This window comes from Monodelphis domestica, chromosome 2 (genome assembly GCF_027887165.1).
Source record: "Monodelphis domestica isolate mMonDom1 chromosome 2, mMonDom1.pri, whole genome shotgun sequence".
Classification (NCBI taxonomy): domain Eukaryota; kingdom Metazoa; phylum Chordata; class Mammalia; order Didelphimorphia; family Didelphidae; genus Monodelphis; species Monodelphis domestica.
In genome coordinates this window covers 509,850,668-509,872,233 of record NC_077228.1, presented here as the reverse complement: position 1 = coordinate 509,872,233, position 21,566 = coordinate 509,850,668, and the positions used below count along the sequence as shown (strand labels likewise).

At 45.8% G+C, this 21,566-nt stretch overlaps 2 protein-coding genes across 4 annotated transcripts in view; one reads left to right on the top strand and one right to left on the bottom strand.

The window, feature by feature from the left end:
* Positions 1-10,106, bottom strand: part of GLOD4 (glyoxalase domain containing 4) — a 17,483-nt gene extending 7,377 nt beyond the window's left edge. Inside the window, exons 1-3 of one of the 2 annotated variants that reach the window (XM_001370290.4) lie at positions 9,897-10,106; positions 3,627-3,676; positions 1,566-1,686 (exon numbers count right to left, since the gene is read on the bottom strand). In XM_001370290.4, coding sequence (XP_001370327.1) covers positions 1,566-1,686; positions 3,627-3,676; positions 9,897-10,007 — 282 coding nt within the window. In that variant the 5' untranslated portion in view covers positions 10,008-10,106. Of the gene's footprint in view, positions 1-1,565; positions 1,694-3,051; positions 3,090-3,604; positions 3,677-9,896 lie in introns of those variants that run through there. The other variant, XM_056819593.1, reaches the window with a different exon arrangement.
* MRM3 (mitochondrial rRNA methyltransferase 3) lies at positions 10,101-21,566 on the top strand. Of its 2 annotated transcripts, XM_007485734.3 has the most exons (4): positions 10,101-10,461; positions 13,316-13,560; positions 14,739-14,906; positions 20,489-21,566. In XM_007485734.3, exons 1-4 carry the CDS (start codon positions 10,136-10,138, stop codon positions 21,055-21,057), a joined length of 1,308 nt encoding a protein of 435 aa, XP_007485796.2. In that variant the 5' UTR covers positions 10,101-10,135; the 3' UTR covers positions 21,058-21,566. The 2 variants fall into 2 exon arrangements, with proteins under 2 accessions (XP_007485796.2, XP_016284775.1); XM_016429289.2 differs by lacking the exon at positions 10,101-10,461 and having other exon boundaries at positions 13,368-13,502.

The window sequence follows — 21,566 nt, the reverse complement described above, 5'->3', positions numbered from 1 at the left end:
GGGGTTTGGTAGTTAACCCCTTTATAGTTATTCTCTTTCTCTGTATGTCAGCACTATCTCTCCCATTGATGATATAAGTTCATTGTGAACTGGGATTGTTTTACTGTATTCCCAGCACCCAGCACTGGGCCAGGCCCACATTTCAGGTGCTTTACAAATGTCTGCTTCCAGGGAGGTAGGTCTGACTAGGACCAGAAGAGAAAACTGAGGAAATGTCACACCAAAGGTCCCCCAGCTTGGAATCCAATGAGGAAGAGCCTTGGCAGCCCTCCCCAAAGGGGACCTCTTTCCAGGTGTAATCAGGGCAGGTGTGAGGAAGTATCTGGCCCATAAAAAAGTAAAAAGCAACTTCATGACTATTCCCTCCTTCCCTTAGAAGTATCCGTATGCTTTGACAATTAAAAACCAGGACCAAAACCTTTCTTTGCTGTAGGCACTTCAGGCTGTTGAGCCTGAATCAGAGAGGGCTCTGGGAGCCAGGCTAGCTCTCTCCATGTATGGGAAGAAGGGGGGGAGGTGTCAGGCCTGCTCTCCTCAGGGCAGAACCAGCAGCAAAGGGCAGAAGCACCAAGAGCCCAGTTTGGGCCTGTCTTCATGTAAAAGGCTGCTTGACTATTTGCTGGAGGTGAGGTGGTGGGGATTCTCTTGGAGGCATGGTTGGGGCTGAATAGCTGCTCAAATCCTGCCTGATTCTGATTCTGAGAAATGCAATATTTGTAATCCCCTGCACTTCACCAGGCTTCAGCAAAGGGAGGCAGGAGGAGAAACTGGCAGTCCATTTCTCACTTCAGTACCTTTGCCCTGGCTGTGTTCCATGCCTGGAATTCTCTCCCTCTTCACCTCCACCTCAAGGAATCTCTTTTCTTCCATCAAGACCTGAGGGGGGCACAGCGGGGGTGGGAGAATGGGACGGGATGGGACACGGTGGTATGTGCTATTTTTTTTCTCCCTGAAGCCTTTCCTGATCCTTCCCCCCAGTTGCCAGTGGCCTCATTCCCTCCCTGCCTTGTATCACTTCTGTGCACTTGCAACATGTAGACACTGCCTACTGTGGGACAGGGCAAACTCTGAGAGCAGTAAGTGCTTCATTTTTGTCCCATGCCTGGCATACAGCAAGCATTTAATTCATATTTGCTGGCTAACTGCAGAAGAGGGAAGCTGGAGCAGGAAAGGGAGACAGACAGACATTCTGGGGTGGATAGTAAGGAATGTAAAAGTGCCGTACCCTACTCTAGTGTTCTACTTTCTGGGAAAGCTTAATGACCTACTGGCCGTGGCTTACAGAAGGGCTGCCCAGGCCTCGGTGGTGGGATCTTCCTCCACACCTGTATTAAGGAGAAATCCTCGAGCTCCCAGGCTGTCTCCATTCCCTCGCCATGGCAGTCATGGTCATACAGGTCCTATGGAGCTGCCTGCCATGCTTCCTGCTCCAGGAGGCAGGCCTGCGCCCCTCAGCCGGATGTCCTAGGGCGAGTCACAGCCAGTGTCATTGACTTGAGCACCATCCCCATCTGTCCTTGAGAAGTGCTGCAGTAAAAACCCCAGGAGAAGCCAGTGGTCCTTACCATGAAGTCATTGCCGAGCTTGTAGTCACCAATGCCGTAATTGTAGGTCAGCTCTGCGACAAAGTGATTGTCCTCAGGCCCATAGCCCACCATAGTTTTACTCCACTTCCCGTCATAAGGCCTAGAAACACAGCCAATGAACAATGACAACAGAGAGGGAAACCTGCCTCCAGGGAACCAGCAGCTGACACAGGCATTGGCTCCTGAGAAGTTCTAGGCCTGAGACATCCATGCACCACAGACATGAGCCCCAGTGGGCCCCAGAAAAGCACCTTGTTTAAAAAGTGCTGGGTTTCTGATATGGTTAGTAAGCCTCAAAGACCAGTAGCTTGATAGACTTGAAGAAAAGAAGATTTTGCTTTTTACTGCTGAGAATATTGATTGGACAGAAATTAAAAAGTTTAATATTTAGTTACTGACTTGTTACCAAGCTCCAAAAGAAGATGCTCAGTAGTTACTGTTGGGGCTATCAAGGGCTTATATACTTCCATAAAAACTTCTGTAGGAGGGGGCAGCTGGGTGGCTCAGTGGATTGAGTCAGGCCCCGAGATGAGAGGTCCTGGATTCAAATCTGGCCTCAGACACTGCCTAGATGTGTGACCCTGGGCAAGTCACTTAATCCCCATTGCCTAGCCCTTACCACTCTTCTGCCTTAGAACCAATACCCAGTATTGATTCTAAGACAGAAGGTGAGGGTTTAAAAACAAAACAAAACAAAAAAAACAAGCTTTTGGAGGAGGAAGATTACCTCTTACCCATTCGCACACAAGCTCATATTCTGATGAGGATGGTGAATAGCATGAAAACAGAAGAGAAAAGGAAGTACTTGATAATGTGAGGAGGGAGAAAACACTAAAAAATCATTGGGGGACAGACAGACACACAGATCTGGACCAAATCAAGTCCTTTATGGAGCTGAATCTCAAAGAAAGTAAAGAAAATCTATGAGATGAGGATGAGGACAGAATGATGCATCCCATACATGGGGAATGGAGGGCTTGTATGAAGGCAGAGATGAACCAGAAGGGACCTTTTGGAGAAACTGAGGCCAATAGTGGTGAAATGACTTGCCCATGGCCACCATCAATTTAAGTAGCAGAGCAGAGGTCAAGGTCTTTTGCACTCAAATCCAAGCCTTCACAACTAGTCCCAATCTCCCCTTCCAGACGTAATACCACTTATTCCCTTTCAAATGTTCTTTGGTCCAGCTAAAACGGCTCCTTTCCATTCCTCCACTCTCTCCTTCCTCTGTCTCAGAATCCCTGGTTTCCTTCCTGGCTCAGAGTAGGCATCACTTTTTACAAAGCCTTTCCTCATGCCCTCAGTGACTTATGTCTTCCCCAAATTCCACTCCATTCCATTCCTCCCCTCCCCTCTTCCTTACCTTCTGTCTTAGAATTGATACCAAGCATCAGTTCCAAGGCAAAGGAGTGGTAAGGGCTAGGCAATGGGGATTAAGTGACTTGCCCAGGGTCACACAGCTAGGAAGAGTCCGAGGTCACATTTGAACCCAGGACCTCCTGACTTTGGACCTGACTCTCAATCCATTGAGCCACCCAGCTGCCCCTGGAACCAGCACATGCTGAAGGGGCCCAATATGAGAGAAATCTAAGAGCATGGGCCAGAGCAAAACTTCAATGGGTTGCAAATGCTTGGTGACTACATATTCTATCCTCAAAGTGAAAGAACAGTTTCTTAACCTGGGGTTTGTGAACTTGTTCTTTAATATATTTTGTTAACTATTTTAACAGTTTAGTGTTAACCATTTTAATATACTCTAAACTTTATTTCATGTATTTAAAGCCATGATTCTGAGGGCTGCTACCAGAGGGTCCAGGTCACAAAAAAAGGTAGAGAATCCTTGTCATAAGGAATCACTCATCATGAAGATTTCTGAACAGGAAATGACATAATTAGAAATAACATGACACCCCTCCCCCCTAGAGGTAGGAAACTATGGGTGCGGAATGCCACATAGAAATGTACTAAGGGATGGCTCTCTGGGAGGGGGAAGGGCTAGACTGGGAAACAGAAATGACAGAAAAACAAATGGTGACCTACCCATTACAGGAAGCCTTGCAGCCTTCCTCGAATTCCTCATGCCGCAGGATCTGTAAAGAAATCAGTGTTAGTTGCTGGCACTACATGCTGTGTGGCCAAAAGTCTTGCACACACCACTCATCTTTCCTATCCACGAGAAGGCACTGCTTCTGAGGCACTTCAAAAGCAACGTCCCCTCTGTCCAAGGCTTTCCTGACTGAGCCGCTGCCCTATCCTGGCTGGGGGCAGGGGAGGCACTGTAGGTTTGCGGTCCACCTCTCGGACTGGGAGAAGGAGGTGAGTGGGGAATCATTCCTCAGAGGAGTCGAGTGTGTTGTTTGTGAGTATGCTTTTGTGTAGGAGAGGGGACATTGGACAGCCCTTCCCAGGTTTTCAATCTTGCTACACTCGCCTCTTGCAGTCTTCTATGGTCCAGCATCTCTGGGCCAGAATGGATTGCCAAAACTTTTTGAAAAGTATAAGAGCTCTATCCCACCTGTCTAGGATCCATCCATCTAGGATGTAGAAGGCACTGTGCTAGGTGCTGCTGGGCGAGGGAGATGGGACGGGGGAAAACATGGCACTGGTCCTTAGGGTTCTTTCTGCTTGGTCAGGAAGGTAAGATGCCCATATACAAATCACAAAAACAAAGAAAGTTTGGGAAGGTAATGGCCTGACAGCAAAGATGGGAAGAACATTTCTGGTTGGGGATGGGGCTTCATAGAGGAATCTGGCAGTCCAGTGGGTAAGAATCAGACTGGCAGAGTTCACTGTCATTTATCATTCCACAGGTGGAATGATTTACCCCACAAATAAGTATAATACAAATTGGAATGAGAGAAGGGCCTAAGAGGATGGGAAGCAAGGAGAGCTTGGGGGAGAGAGCAAGCCAACTGAATGAAGGGAGACCTTGTGGGCTTTGGAGAGAAGACTCTTAGCAAGTAGATGAGGTGGAGGAGGAGTAGGTCAGACTGAAGAATGGGGGTGGCTTAGCCTGAATGGAGATCAGTCCATGAAATATGTAACAGCAGGGAATGGGGCTGGAGAGATAGTCTGGAGTCAGACAAGGAGGGCCTTGAATGAAGGAGGAAGGAGCTTCCATTTTCTCTTTTCCTTTGATGGCCTCATGTGGTCATGAAATGTGCCTCTGCATTTTTTTTAAACCCTTATTTTCTGACTTGGAATCAATACTGTTCATTGGTTCTAGGGCAGAAGAATGGAGTGGGCAAGGCACTGGAGGGGTTAAGTGAGGCAAGCTTTTTTTTTTAAGGGGTGGGAAAAGATCAACAGGACTTGGTGAGTGTCTAACTGGGTGTAAGGATGACTGTGAGGGAGGAGGAAGAGTCAAAGACACCAGAGGTTTGGAACCAGGACATTTGAGACAATGGGAGTATCAGGAAGAAAGACACAGAGATAGGGAGAAGGGCAAAGCTTTTAAGGGAAAAGGATGAGTACGTTTTTGGCCAGGTTGTTTTGGCACTGGGTTTGAATCCTATCTCTACTTCTGTGTATCCTTTGATCTCACTGAGCCTCAGCTTCATCTTAAAGGATCAGATGGTCTTTGAGTCCCCTGAGGCCCTTTTGGGATTTAAAGCTCTATGACTTCTGGCTTATTAAGTGTGCCACCCTGAGTGATTCATTTAACTTCCCTAGGAAATCAGGGGAGGAGGCTGGTCTAGAGGGCCTCTGAAACCCAGGCAGACAGAAGCTATATGGCGTAGGTGATAGTATGGAGGTTTGGCATGGCTGTCACCTGCTCAAGACCCTCTCTACTTCAGCTGGAATGTCCTTCCTCCTGCCCCATAGACTTCAAAAGCTGGCTCCAAGCCCATCAACCTGCCTCCATAGTGTCTCTTTATTGTGCTATTCTAGTACACATCTGGGTTGATTTCCCATTTGTCCAGCCAGACTGGACAATTCTGAAGGCAGGGCCTGAGCTTCTCCCTTTGGTCCCAGGTCATCTGATTCAGGGAGTGTGGCCTAACAGAGGTCAAATCATAAAGACAGTATGGAAGGACCCTCATAAGCCACCGACCCTAGTCCCCTCATTTTTTTTTTAAACCCTTACCTTCCGTCTTGGCTCCAAGGCAGAAGAGTGGTAAGGGCTAGGCAATGGGGGTCAAGTGACTTGCCCAGGGTCACACAGCTGGGAAATGTCTGAGGCCAAATTTGAAGCCAGGACCTCCCGTCTCTAGGCCTGACTCTCAATCCACTGAGTCACCCAGCTGCACCCCCCCCCCCCAGTCCCCTCATTTGATAAACAAGAAAACAGACACCAGGAGTAGACAAACTTAAACTTGCTCCAAGTCACTTATTTCTCTGGGGCCTAAATTTTCTCGTCTCCTCTGTACCACACCTCAACCCCCTTTACATTTCCACCTGTCCTTTTCTCCTTTGTCTTGGTCTTTGAGGGAGAATCCGGACTTGCTTTAGCCACAGTTGACTTCATCTCCATCAATTATTCCTTCATTCTCATTTTCAGTCTCCCTCCGTCTAATCTTTTCCCCTACAACCAGGAGACAGGACTTAATTGGATCTTACAGTTATTACCCTATACGTTTCATCTTCTTTCCTGTTAAGGTCTTAGAAAGAATTGTCTACACTTCCTGTTTTGGCTTCCCTGACATCATATAGGGTTTAGGTTCTACCACCTAACCGAACTCAAAAGGTCTCTCAAAGGTTATCCAAGAACTTTGATCTCCTCAATCCAATGTTTTTTTTTTCCTCAGTACCAGCTTTAGAATCTGCCTTCTCTGCAGTTTCTGCTATTGATACTGCCCAATGCCCTTTATTAAAATATAGAAAAGAAATGAAGAATTTGCAAGATACTCTTTCTCCTTTTCTGGTTCTCCTCTTATGTGTCTGTCCACTCTTCTTTGGTTTCCCTTTTTGGAGATTCATCAGGATGTCCCCAACTTTCCTTGAGTTCAATTAGCATCTCTATGTAGATAACTTCTAAATATAGCCCTAATATCTTTGCCTAACTCCACATCCACTTTGCCAATGGCCTGATAAACATCTTCATTGCATGTGTCTTGGGCATCTTGGATACAACATATCCTAGATGGAACTGTGAAGATTACATTAACTCTCCCTTGCCCATTTTTAGATTTAATCACCAGAAGCATTATATACACCCCACTCATACTTGAATGGGGGAGGTCTGTTACCCATGTGTGCCATAGTGGGTGACAAGTCAGAATCAAATGTCTGCCCCCTGGGCAGTACTAAGCAAAGTTTTAGCTGTAATTGGTACATGTAAAATGGAAGAAAGTCACAGGAAGTGACAAAAAGGAAAGATCCTTAAAAATGCCAAGAACTTCCTGTGAGCCCTCTCTTTGGTCTTTCATCTTCAACTGGACTTTGGAGGAGCTCTGACTGAGGATCTAGGACTGCTTCTACTTTCCTTAAAACTACCACATGGGGTGAGTGAAAAAGGCTGACTCCTTTCCTGGATTTTCTGAAGATACTAGCCTCAGGAGAGACCTATCTTATTGAAAGGCTTCCTGCATCCCCAGGTCAAGGCTGAGGCCCCTCCTGGTAAGGACTAATTAGCCCTGCCTGGGTTGAACCAGGGGTTGGAGCAAAATGATATCTTACCCTATCCTCTCTCTGATTTTCTTGCTTTCACTCTTTCTATATTTCATAAATAAATTGCTAAAAAGTCCTTTTGGAATTGATAAAAATTCCTAGTGACCCTCCTCTTGAATAATCCAGTCCAACCTTTTATATTAAGCCCTTACATTATGACCCTTACAGAACTCACCTTTGCTCCTGAACCCACTCCCTCTATCTTCTGTTGAAGATAACATCACCTTCTGAGACCCCCAGGGTCCTAACCTTGGAGCAGTGGTTCTCAAAGGAGCTAGATCAAAGAAACTTGGGCTCACCTTGCTATCACATTCTTCCTCCCCAGTCTCCCTAGATTGCTGTGGCAAAGAATACTGTGTCCATTTCAATTCTTTCTTCTCTTTTATCCACCATATCCAAGCAGTTGCCACACAGCTTGTCAATTCTTCCTATCTTTTGAATTTCTTCCTATCTCTGTGCACGAACACAGCTACCATCCTAGTTTCAGTCCCTCATTACCTCTTGCCTGAAATTGTGTAATAAAGTCTATTATGGATCTCTGTTTACAGTCCATTCTTTATACACTTGTCAAAATAAATCTTAAGACACAGGTCTCACCTTGTCACCCTCCAGCTCAAAAATCTTCATTGCCTCCCTACTGATTCTAAGAAAGAAGTACAAACTCTTTAGCCTTAGGTCTTGAATCTACCTTTTTGTACTTCTATCACAAGAGTTTCCCATTCACAGGTGCTGTTTCACCAAAAGCCTCCTTCTCCTGTCCCTGGCATTTGCACAAAAGGTCCTCTAATACTTGAAATACAAACAATTCTCACCTCCCCCTCTTTGAATCTTTAGCTTCAAGGCTCAGCTCACACATACTCCTTTCCAAACAAACAAAAAAGCCTTTAGTGATCACCTGCCCCCATCAGCTGTTAGCAATCTCTCTTGTCCTATGAATTTGTACTTACTTGTGTACACAGATTTAGAGATCTAAATTTAAAGCCTTCTCATCTGTAAGATGAGGAAATTCAGGCCCCAAGAGATGCAAAGCCTTGACCAAAGTCAAAAGGTTGTTATGGGTTAGAACAGGATTTGAACCCTGGTCCACTGATGCCAGTCCCAGTCCACTTACTATTACAGCCTGCTACCTCAATGTACCCCACCCCCACCCCCACCCCTCACCCCCAGTGTAAACTCCTCGAGAACAGACTATTTCACCTTGAAAAAAGTCCAAGATTAGGCAACTGTTGGCCCAGTGGAGAGAGCACTGGATCTGGAGTCAGTAGACCTGGGTTCAAATGTTACCTCAAACACTTATAACTGTGTGACCCCAGGCAAATAATTTCCTCTCTCTCAGTCTCAGTTTATTCATCTGTAAAATGGGAAGCACTTACCTCATAGGGCTGTAAGGATCAAATGAAATACTATTTGGAATCATTGGTGATATAGCATAGTAACAATAATAGCAGCTTGAACTTCTATAGCCCTTTGAGGTTTGGAAAGTGCTTCACAAATACCTTATTTTACCTTCAACAATCTTGGAAAGCAGTTGCTATTATTACCCCTATTTTTTCTTTAACAGATGATAGAGAAGGCAAGAGATTTATTTGCCCAAGATCACACAACTAGTGTTTGAAGCTGAGTTTGAACTCAAGTCTTCATGACTCCAGGTCTATTGAGCTACTTAGCTGCCTCAAGTAGCATGGTGCATAGATATGTCAGAGGTCTTGGTGAGTAAAACCTTGAGATAACATCTAGAATAAGATTTACAAACCTTAAAGTGCTTTATAAATGTTAGTTATTAACCTGGGTTCTATTTCCAACTCAGACACTAAGTAGGTATGTTGCCTTAGGCACATCACTTAACTTTTAGAGACCTCAGTTTCTTCATCTATAAAAGGAGGAGCCTGGGGGCAGGTAAGTAGCTCTGTGGATATCGAGCCAGGAGGTCCTGGTTTCAAATTTGGCCGAAAATGCTTCCTGGGCAAGTCACTTAGTCCCAATTGTCTGGCCCTTACTTCTCTTCTTACAATTGATACTAGGACAGAAGTAAAGGGTTTTTAAAAATAATAAATAAATAAAAGAAAGGGGTTGGATTTGACATTCTCGCTAAAATGCCTTCCAGCTTTAGATCATTGATCGACTTCAATGATCTCTTTGATCTTGCCTCCAACACTTCCTATTAAGGTGCTCTCCAAGCTCAGAGATTAGGGACAATGTCACCAACTCATTTTACGGGCTGCTATCGAGGATCAAAGAAGAGGGAGATAAAAATCGAACTCGGCTATGATATCAATGTAATGAAGCTGGTCTGAGAAAAAAGCTCACACACTCTACACAATGTCTGGAACAGAAGATTGGCCTGGGAGGTGAAGGCCCTGGGTCTGAATCCCGCCTGGTCCTGGCATTCCCTACATGGTTGACCTTGGTCGCTTCCCATCCCTGGCCTCAGTTTCTCCACCTGTAAAATGGGCATTGACGAGTTGGCTTCTGGGGTCCCTTCCAGAGCCTGAACTCTTGTCCTCAGTTTCCCCATCTAAAGGAATGGGAGGTTGGGCTCGGCGGCCGTTAGGTTTAAGGTTAACCCTCTCAGGGCACTAGTGATTCTCGGACCAGGCTCTAGTCACTTACTGGTTGCCCTGGATCCCTCCAGAATGCCTGAGGCCCGATCCCGGAGGATGCCGACCTCCCTCCCCTGCCCCCGCCCGAACCCGTCATCACCTTCATCCCCAACAGGTCCCGGTAGAAGCGAGCCGTCTGGAAGCGGTTGCCCACTTTGAACACGAAGTGCAGGGCTCGCCGGGAGGCCAACGCAGCTGCCGCCTCCGCCATGTCGGTGCCCTCTAGACCTAACCCTCTAGACCCAGCCCTCTAGGCTCCCGACCAGGGGCCCGAGCCTCGCTCCCTTCCGGCGCCCGCTAATGACGCGACACGGCGAGCCTGTGACGTCTAGCACGAAAATGGCGGCCTCCGTGCTGACTCGCAGCGCGAGGCTCCTGGCTCTGCCGCTCTTGTCTGGACCCGCCTGGTGTGGGGGCGCGCGCCGCGGGGTGCGGGCGCTGAGGCGGACCCCTGTGAAGGTGCTGAGCCCGGGGCAGGACCCGGGGAGGACAGCGGCTAAGCCGAAGCCAGAGACGCGGCGAGGGAGGGACCGCCCAGGCTCGGGCCGGGAACCAAGGCCGGAGTCGGAGCCGGAGCCGGGGCCGGAGCCGCGGGCGAGTCCCAGTGCCTGGGAGGAGGCCGGATTGCGCTACGAACGCGCCCTGCCTGGGGACCGGAGGCTCAGGTGAGCCTCCTCCTCACTCCGTATCGGTTCTTCCGCTCCCTTCTTGCAGCTGCCCCTCTCCTTCCTCCTCCCTCTTTCTGCTCTTCCCTCGTCTCTCCCTTTTCTCCTCTCTCCCCTTTCCCTCTTTTCCCCGTCTTCCTTTCTCCTCTCCTGCCCCTTCCTCCCTTCCCTTCCCCATTTCCCATCTCCTCGTCCTCGGAATTTCCCTTCTCTCCATTCGCTCACCTGACTCATCTCCTCCCCTCTTCCTTCCTCGCTCACCCCCACAGCCCCGCATCCCTCCTTGGACAGCTCAAACGTGAGTGGGATGAAACAAAATCACCACCTACCCAAATTATAGTTACAAACCTGGAGTCAATGGATTGTATAAGAAGTGGTTTTTATCCTTTCTCATGAGAAAGGGAGGCCATTGCCCTAATGGCAATGCCCAATGCATGAGTGCAGATACAAGCATTTTATAGATTCCTGAGGGGATACCCCCCCCCCTCCACCCCATACCCCATGACTGGGTGTTGAACTTAAAATCTAGGCGGGAAAGTCAATCCAATTAGAAAACAACAAATTACATAGCATGAGCTCATCACGAATTTCCACCAAGGAGGGGAAGGGTTATAGAGAGAAAGCCATGTCCTCAGGAGTGACTCCTCTGGCTCCTAAAGATCTGAGGAGATGTGGAGGTAGTATTGCCTAATGGGTTTCTTCCTTGATATAAGAGGCCTCCCAACTCACTGGGCCGGTGGCAATAACAATTACCTTGAGGTCGTATAATGTAACCCTAAACAGGCTTTCATTCCCTAATGGGGTCCACCCTGAGAAGAACAAATTAATTCTGTTTTACTCTACACAAATGGAAGCATCTGAAACCTCAAATTGGGCTCATCTTCCCCCTTCCAGCAGTGCTCTCCCCTTCTTACTGTTGAGGGCACCTGGGGTGTCCATGGTCCTGGCTCCCTGCCTTGGTGTGATGCTTCTTCCACCTCCTCCCTTCCAATCTTCCTGTCTGATCCTATTGTCCATCTTCCACACCCCATCCCCTTCCACTCTTCTCTACCACAGGCTGCCAGCTACACGCAGGCCCCTCTTCACCTCTTACCTGGACCCCAAGTCTCTCCTCACTGCAGTCTACTTCCAGATACCAAAATGAGTTTCCTAAGGTCCAGTTCTCTCTCTCTCCCCTAAATTGCAGTGTTTCTGTTATCTGCATAACCAAAAAACTACTATGGATAGTGGCACTGTCTTTACTATACCTGGAACTGGATACTCCCATTTCTGGACTCCATGCCTTTTTACTGACTGTTCCCCAGCCCAGAATCACCTCTGCCTCCTGGTTTTCCTTCCAGAGGCAGCTCAAGTCCCACTTTGTCCCCAAAGCCTTCCTTCCCCCCACCCCTCTTACCCTCCTTTTACACTATGTTTAGCTTGCTGGTACATACAGTTATTTTTTTGCATTCACCCTTTTGGATATAAGCTTCTTGTCTCCCAAGTGCTTAGCATCTAGTGAATGAATGAATGAATACTTAAGAATTCTTTCTCTTCCCTCCATCACTTCCACTTGCCTCCTCCCTGCCTCAGGCAGTGCAGTGGGGGATAGGAGAAGAATGTTTGCTAATCTTAAGCCATCCCTGTTTTTGGAAAGCACAAGATAACTAGTCTAAGATTCCATCTCCGTTAACTAATGCAGGAACACTATTTGGAAACCAATAGAATAAATATTTTTTATTTCCCAAGTCACCACCACATTAAATTAGTATTTATTTCATCAAGCATCATTTTACCTTTTTTCTTTTTTTAGGCTACTCCTCTTTAATATTTTATATTCGACTATTTAAAAATGTCTTTCAGAGGGCATCTAGGTGATTCAAAGGATTGAGAGCTAAACCTAGAGAATGGAAGGTCCTGGGTTCAAATCTGGACTCCTAGCTATGTGACCCTGGGCAGGTCACTTAATCCCCATTGCCTAGCCCATACCACTCTTATGTCTTAGAACCAATGCACAGTATCTAAGACAGGTAAGGATAGATAAGTGAGGTTAAAAAAATGTTTTATTTATTAAAATGTTTTCTTAAGAAAGCTACCATATAAAAAAATAACTCTTTTTTTCTCCAAAGGGAGAAAACACTAAATTTGTCGTTTTATCTTTAAAAATGATATATTTTGACTATTTCAATGTGATACTTTTGCACAAATAGTTTGGAAGCTTCTGACATTACTACAGTGAATGATGCAAAGTACATAGAATTGTGGGGTAGCTGGTATGGTTTGTAATTTTCTTAAGCTCCATCTTAAAAATCAGAGATTTCTTTACCATTGTAGTTGAAAGAAATCTGATGATAGAGTTGGTGGGGTCTTAGAGGTCATCCATAGAGTCCACCCCCCTCATTTTACAGATTAGCCAACTAAGACCCAGACAGATTAAGAGGCTTGTCTAAAAATGCTGCATATCCAGGAAAGTTGGAGTTGGAATGTGAATCCAAGTCCTTTCACTCCATATCTAGCAGCCTCCAGAAGGGAGCTTCTGAAAGAGTGTGTGCTGGAATTCTATGTAATTTAAGTAATTTAACAGAGTTGTCCGTTGTGCGTTTCATCATCTACAGACTCTTCTGTAATGTTCCTCAGTTTTCAGCTAATGAATCCTCCTGTGCCTAAGCACAGAGAAGTTTGAGTGCTTCTGCTCTACATATTAGAACTGGGAGGGGCCTTGGAGCACTTGTCCATTCTTCTTCATTAGATGAGTTAGTTAAATGGACACTTAACATTTGTGGAGAGCTTGTTGTTTTTCATCATGATAAGAGCCAGGTGTGCCCATGTTCTGAAGGGGTTGGCAGTTACTTACAGTTTGTTTCTTTTCCTCTAGCAAAGTGATGACAATCGTCAAGTCCAGGTCATTCCGGGACAAGCAAGGGAAGATCTTGTTGGAGGGCCGGAGGCTGATTGCTGATGCCCTGAGAGCTGGTGCTGTACCCAGAACAGTCTTCTTTAGTCGGCTAGAATATGTAAAGGAGCTCCCTGCTGATAAACTAAAAGGGGTCAGCCTCATCAAGGTGAAGTTTGATGATATCAAGGAATGGTCCGACCTTGTAGCTCCACAAGGAATAATGGGTCAGTGGTTAATGTCTTTGTAGTAATGGACAGCTTAGCCTTTTGTGACTTGCCTCAGTCTCATAAAGCTTAAAGAGAGTCTAAAAACTTGACTGAGCAGATCCTCCAAGAATGTAGTGCCCAGAGGAGATTCTTTCCTATTGGCTGCATGCCATTTCTTGTTCTGGGAGCCAAAAGGAAGGCCATACGATCATGACCCCTGGAAAGGAAAGGGCATAATAGTCATGTGCTTTCGTCCAACTCATCTCTCTGGGACTCCCCAGACCAAAATTCCTTCCCTGGTCATCACTCTTCTAGATATGTTGTCTTTTCCTGTTAGATTATAAGCTCCTTGAAGGCAGGAACTCTCTTGGGTTTGCATCTGCTTTGAATGGTGCCTGGCACATAATAATTGCATAATAGATCCCATTCATTCTTCATCTAGCTAATGACTGGGATTATTAACCATGGACCTAACTTCTTTCTTTAGACAGTGTTCATCAGAGGTGTTTGCCACTTTACAAATCTATCCACCTTATAGCAAAGCACCTTGAGCCTCTCCAGCCCTTTTCAGTCCTTGTCTTATTCTTGCCTTCACTCATATCCTAGACTGTCTTGGCCAATTTTAGACTTGGTCTTCTCTAGAAGTCTTGGGACAGATGCTTCCTTACTCCCTGGTTCATTTGCCTCCCATCCTGCATGCTGAGGGCCTCTAGAGGCATTACTCAGGTATCAGCAGGTCTGTTTATCTTCTTTCGGCCTGAGCTGAGAACAGGCTGGGTGTTAAAATATCTAGGGAATAGCTGACTCCTGGAGTTTCGGGCCAGAGAGCCCACATGGGATATGCCCACTGAAGGTGAACTCTGATCTGCAGACTTGCTTATCTAAAAGGGAGCTTTGCAGACAAGCTCCCTGGGGCGTTTCTGTGGGGCTGGGTGTTTGTTGGAAGAAGGGAGCTGGATGTCTAGAAACTTTAGACCTGGAATTCAAACTCTCTGTCCCAGGACTCTGCTTAACACTATTATCTGTATGAAGGGGAAGCTGAGGAAGCTGTGAGTCACATGACTATTGCTATGCCAGGCTTGGAGGGGGATGTTTCAAGCAGTTCAAAAAAGAAGCATCACCATTCTCTGTGCCAGTTACTAGCCAAGGGAGGGTCCCTTTGTTCCATCAGGTGAGCTCCTATTTTGTCCCCTTAGGAATTTTTGCCAAACCTGACCATGTTAAGATGAAATATCCAGAGACTCAACTTGAATATTCACTGCCCTTGTTGCTGATTTGTGACAATCTCCGTGATCCTGGAAACTTGGGTACCATCCTGAGGTCTGCTGCTGGAGCAGGCTGCCAAAAGGTGCTTCTCACCAAAGGTAAGGCTATTTTTTTATCTGTAGTCTGGGTCAGGGCAGGAGAGCAACTTGCTTTCTAGTGACTTGAGCGGCCAGCACTTACAGAGAAGAGAACTTAGACTAAATTGGTGTTATAGAGATAAAATGCCAATTGTAACTGATGGTTTTGCATTTTTTTATGGCCCCAAATCTCCTGAAACTTGCATTTATAAAGAATTCTATGAATAAAGTTCATTTTCAAATAGGATGGACTCCACAAGCTTCAGATGATAACCAGCCTTTACAGTCCCATCTTTAAGGGAGGGTGAAGACACTTAGCTTTGAACAGAATCATCTCAGAGTTACAGAGTAACATAAAGAGTTGGGAGGGACCTCAGTAGCATTTAATCCAAACTCCTTCATTTCATTGATGAGGAGACTGAGGACCTGGAGAGGTTAAGTGACTTTCCAAGGTCACATAGGTCATGCTAGAGGTTGGATTTGAACCCATTTTCTCTCACTCCTAAGCCATTGCCCTTTTTGTTGTATTAATGCCTTAGATTATGATGACATTTGGGAGAAACTACTGCAGTTAACCAACCACACCCATCTTTAGACAGGGCATGAATTGACATTGGAACCAGTTGCTGAGATGTGACTTAGGAATAATCCTATAATTACATCGTATGTGGTACAAATCTAGTTACGGCCCTTGCCACCTCTGGGATTACCCTTGTTTTTTCCTGTTTTGATATTTCACATTTTGAGAAAGACATTTCACTTCATTGGAAGAAGAAAAGCTTGAATCCCCATGAATCCCAACTGGTGTTCAAGTTGATAATGGTTTTTTGGCTACAATGCAGAAAAGGAAGTTCTGTTCACCAGAATTCTATTTACTAAGTTGGGAATTTCGGGCCTTCAGTCTGCTGCCCTCACCCTTCTCTCCTCCTTCTCTTCCCAGCTATCCCATCCCCCAACTCCTAGGCCTGGGGAAGCTTTGGATACTCACACAGCAATTGTGGAGGCCACTGGGGAACTGTCTCTGCTTAGGTTGGGTCAGTCTTGGCTGCTTTTCCACCTCTTTGACAGATGGAAAACCTTTAAGGAATAGACATGGTGCTGCTAATTTAGCTCTACCTTCTGCCCCTTCTCACATGATTCTTCTGGCTTGCCCGGTTGACTTCTGTGGTTAATATGGAAAGATTTTCAGAAATAATTGGTGAAAATAAAACATTTCTGAGGTACAACTTTGAATCCCTCAGATTGACAAGATTAACCAAAAAAATGACTAGTGCTGGAGGCATGGGGAAAACAGGTAGAGCTGTTAGCTGGCCTGGCCATTCTAGATTTGGAATGTGCCAGAAAGCTATGAAATTATACATATTCTTTGACCCAGCTATAGTGTTACTAGGTCTGTATCCTGAAGAGAACAAAGAAAGGGAGAGGGCCCAAATGAACAAAAATATTTATAGTATCTTTTTCTGTGATGGCAAAGAATGGGAAAATGTCGGGGAGGTCATCAGTTGGAAAACAGCTAATCCAATTGTGGCATATAATTGTGATGGAATACTATTGAGTTGAGGGAAATGATGAAAGGGCTGGTTTCAGAAAACCTTAAGAAAGCTTATATCAGCAACTAGAGTTAGCCGAGCCAGGAGAACAATCAATACATGATTAACAACACTCAGAATACAAACAACTTGAAAGACTTAGGAACTCTGGTCACCCCAATGACCAACCAGGAGTCTAGAGGACTCCTGATAGAATGTGCTGCTTTCCACCTACTGATAGAGGTGAGGGCAAAAAAAAAGGGGCCTGTCTTACTGGCAGGAATGGAGAGGTTCAACCTGCCAAAGGAGTGGGGGGAAGGAATCCTCCTAGTCTCTGAAACCATCTCCTACATCAGTTCTTGTAACGCGGTAGTATTCCATCATATCCATGTACTATAACTTGTTCAGGCATTCTTGTTTGATGGATATGCCCTCAGATTTCCATTTTTTGGCACTTCAAAAGGAGCTATAAATATTTTTCTATATCATTAGAATTTATCTTGCTTGGGATTACTCCTTCCGTCTAATTACTCCTCACTCTTTCCTTTTTCCAGTTGAATGAAATGTATATCTGTACCTTACTCTGTGTGTGTGTATGTATAATGTATGCATTTTCTCTCCTTTGACCAGTTCAGATGAGAAAACGAGGTTCAAGTGTCAGCTGATCTCCTTCCTCCTTATTTATCTAGGCTTGAAACTTGATTTTTTTTACAATGATTATTTAAGGTTATTTTCCCTAGCCTTCCTTTACCTCTCCCCTGTCAGTATATTTTTCTTCTTTCTCTTTTAATTTCTTTAAGATCATCAATTCATAATAGAACCCCTCTTAGGCCTTCTGTCTAATTAGAGTCTATATGACTTGATGATAATAGAGTTCAGAGGGAACATCTGTATCATCTCCCCATATCTGAATGCAAAAAGTTTTCCTGGTTTAGCTCTTTTGTGTGTACCTATTTATGTTTCTCTTAACTCTTGTGCTTGAATTTAGGAGTTTCTGTATAGCTTAGGGCTTTTCATCAGAAATGCTTGGAAGTCCTCTGTTTCGTTAAAGGCTCATTTTTACCCCTGTAGGATTAGAGTTTGTTTTGCTGGGTAGGGTCTTCTCATCTGAAAGCTCATATCCTTTGCCTTCTGGAATATCATATTCCAAGCTCTCTGCTCCTTTATTGTGGTAACTGCTAAATCATGTCTAAGCTTGACTGTGGCTGCTTAGGACTTGAATTCTTTCTCTCTGACTCTTTAACCTAGGAACTCCACATTTGGGCTATTATGTTCCTGAGAATTTTCATTTTGAACTTTCTTTTAGGAGTTAGAGTCTTTCTATTTCCACTTTATCTGGTTAGAAGAGGTCTGGGCAGTTTTCTTTTTTCTTCAAAGATATTTTTTCTTCCCAATTACACATTGTAACAATTTTCAACATATGTTTTCTGAAATTAAAAGATCTAGATTCTTCCTCTGGAGACAGATGGTATTCTTTATTATAAATTCTTAAGAACTGTCCCAGATCATTGTATTGCTGAAGGTAGCTAAGTCTTTCACAGTTGATCTTCATACAGCATTGCTATTACTGTGTTCAGTGTTCTCCCAGTCTTCATTTTGCTCTGCATCAGTTCATGTAGATCTTTCCAGCTTTTTCTGAAATCATCTGGCTCAGCTTTTCTTATAGCACAATAGTATTCCATCACCATCATATACCACAATTTGTTCATCCATTCCCCAGTTGATGGACATCCTCTCAGTTTCTAATTCTTTGTCACCACAAAAAGAGAAGCTATAAATACTTTTGTATAAGTTGTTCCTTTCCTCTTATTTTTGTATCTCTTTGTGATACACACCTGGTATTATAAGATCAAAGAGTATGCAATTTTTATAGTCCTTTGGGCTATAAATTGTTTGGGCAGTTTTCTTGACAGATGGTGTCTGGTCAGAGAATAACTTTGTGAAGTGGGATCCTTGTGTCTCTCGTAGAAGGCATTCCTCACTCTTCTTCCCATTAGTTGCGCCTTGCTGTGGAAGTATTTCATTTAGTTAGGGAAAAGACAGACAGGTAGGAAGCAGTTTCAGGGAGCATAACCTCAGAAAACAGAAAAGAGAGCTGCCTGGGGATTAAAGAGAGCATTATTTTGGTAGTCCAGAGTCAAATTGTGAAGAATCAATCCAGGAAGCTCAGTAGAATGACCTACCCAGAAGAGGCCCTGAGCTCAGGAGAGAGAACCACGAGTAGACCAGAAGAAGAGAAAAGACATGAAAACCCCAGAGTATTGGAGCTGTGAGTTCTTTTGGCTACTTGTGTTCTAAGTGTGATTCCCCCTGTACTCTCAAGTTTTATCTCCACTTTCCTGGTGAGTTCTATGTATATTTGTGGGAGCATATATACCTGCTGTTTATGAGGGAATGTTTTTTATACTATTGTGCTTAGTGTGCTCTTTAATAAATGATTTGTTTTGAATTAAAAAAGAAAGGCTAGTGGTGTCTAGGCTGTTTTTATGGCCCTGGTATTCAGGTAATCTGATGATTCTTAGTATTTTTCTTCTTGATTTGCTTGCCCAGGTCAGTAGGTTTTGCTATGAGATAACTACATTTTCTCTTTTTTCAGGCTTTGACTTTGTTTTAATATTTCTTGCTGTCTCATGGAATCATTGGTGTCTATTTGGTCCATTCTAATTCAGGGGGCGGTTAATTGTTTGAGCACAGCTTTATTATGTCAAACCATTCTCTTTCCAAATCTTCCTTTCTTCATCCATTTCATTTCCAATTTTTTCCTTCTAGAGCCCTCATTTCATTGATAAAAAGCAAGTTTAAAACTTTTAAAATTCTGGCTTCATCTTTTCTAGGAATTCTAGTGGGTTTTGTGTACAAGATGTATTTTTCTTTGAGGTTTTGCTTGTCAATGATTTAGAGTCATTTTCTTCTGGGTTAGTGGCATGAGCATCTGTTGCCACAGTGGCTGGAGAAGTTGGGATCCTTCTTTTTGCTTATTCTTCCATACTTTAGACTTGATTTTAGTGCTGGACTAAATTTTAGCATTTCTGGAGGGGAGGCCTTGCTTGGTCCTCTTGTCACTGCATTCTTGGGGTTTTGAGAGTCTTCATGTTTTTAGGGACAGCTCTGAAATAGTTCTGGGGCAAAGTCTGCCCCTTAGTCTGAATTCTGCAAATTTCGGATCTGGGATTGGGTCTGGACAACAGTAGATGTTGCTTGATTCTGCCTGTATCTACCGGCTAACTGGGAAACTTCTGGTATGGAAGGACAGAACTGTAGTCTTCCCTTTGGTCTGCCCTGATTATTCCTGTGCGGGATTCAGTCTGGGCTAGAAGCTGGAATCGAGACCTGCATCTGCTCCTAGCTTCTTCACTTACTATTTATTTCTTGGTTCACTGGTTAGCCCCTTCCCTTGGCAGAGTCCTTCCTCAGACTGCCCTGAATCCAGCCTGGCATTGGGTGCTAGTTGGACCTTTCTATACCCTCCATGAGGTCCCCTTGCCTCGGTGTGTGTCTGGGACTTTCTGTCCCTACACTGCAGGGCTTCAAACGACAAGCTTTTGTCCAGAGCCTGTCCACAGATCTCTGCCTCCCTATGCTGACCTGAGCTGGAAAAAAGAACTTGCTGTCCTTTGTCTTGGTTTTCCCCCTCAGGATGTGGTCTAGATCTGGGTGGGGGCAGGGAGGAGCTGCTCCACCATCTTGGCTCCACCTTTGTCTTTCTTATAGATGTCTCTGTGAGGAAGCTGCTGAATGACTACAAGCCCACAGGAACCCCTGTGAGACAGGGGTGGTTATCCTCATTTCACAGAGGACTCTTAGGCTGAGAGGGTTGAAGTTCTTCAGCCGGGGTCACAGCTGGGATTTGAACCAGGGCCTGCCCTGGGCTGAAGGGCACTTACTGCTTCTTTGCTGAGGTCTGCTCTGAGCGGTGGTGGCCCTTTGGGGCTTGGGCATCCCTGGTGCCCCTGAGAGGCCAGCTAGCAGGAAGGAGGTGCCCATCAAGAATCTCCTGTTCCCAGGCTTTTTGGATTGACCCCTGAAGCTCCCTAATCAGTTGGGACATTGCTGAGTTCTTCCTTTTCCTTTTAGGTTGCGTGGATGCTTGGGAGCCCAAAGTGCTCCGGGCTGGCATGGGGGCTCACTTCCAGGTGCCCATCATCAGCAACCTGGAGTGGGAAACCATTCCCAACTACTTCCCTCCGGACACCAGAGTCCATGTGGCTGACAACTGTGGCCTCCACACCCGGGCCCTGGCCCAGAGGGCTGGCAAAGCCAGCGACCAGGGCTGGGTATGCGACCGGCGCTTTCAGAAACATCTCAAGTATGAGGAGGTGGACGACCCGGAGGAGGGGGAGGTGCCGGCCGACAGCTGGCTCCCGGAGCTCCAGGTCCAGCCTTATGATGCTGCCTGGACAGATGCTCCGGCAGCTGTGGTGATAGGAGGGGAGACGCACGGGGTCAGCCTGGAGTCCCTCCATTTGGCCGAAAGTACCGGAGGCAAGAGGCTGCTGATCCCCGTCGTCCCGGGTGTGGACAGTCTGAACTCTGCCATGGCTGCCAGCATCCTGCTCTTTGAGGGGAGAAGGCAGCTGCGAAGACTCCGGGAGGAGCAGGCTGGAGCCTGGCCCGGGAGGCACATCTCACCAGGCCTGGGGTGATGGTGGCCTCGCCCCTCACTTTGGAGGAGTCCGGAGGGGCCCATCTACCTTGATTTCTAATGATCTTTTTTCCCATCAGCCAGAGCCTCTTCGGAGGGGGAGGATGGGTTGGAGGGCCCCCACTGCTTTTCTGTAGCTCCCATTATCCCTCCCCTCCATTAAGCCAGCAGGGGGCAGCCGCAACAATGAAAGTGGAGAGGAAAGGCATCAATGTTTAAACAGGAGACCCCCGCGGCATCCGCTGTATTTGTAGTTTAAAGTGGAAGGAAAACACGGGCTTTGGACAAAGGCTCCTCCCCATCAAGCTGGAGCAGGAAGCCAGGGAGGCAGACACGGCTGTCTTTGGGGGCTCCCCTGTAAGAAGCAAACTCTTGGTATCCTTTAAAGGTACCTGAGTTAGAAAATGGGGCGGCGGGGGGGATGCGGGCCTTATCTCCCCCTCTCCAGGGAGGGGCCGTTCTGGCCTCCTGGGAGCGTAGCAGATTGCATTAAAATGGTTTTGTTCTGGC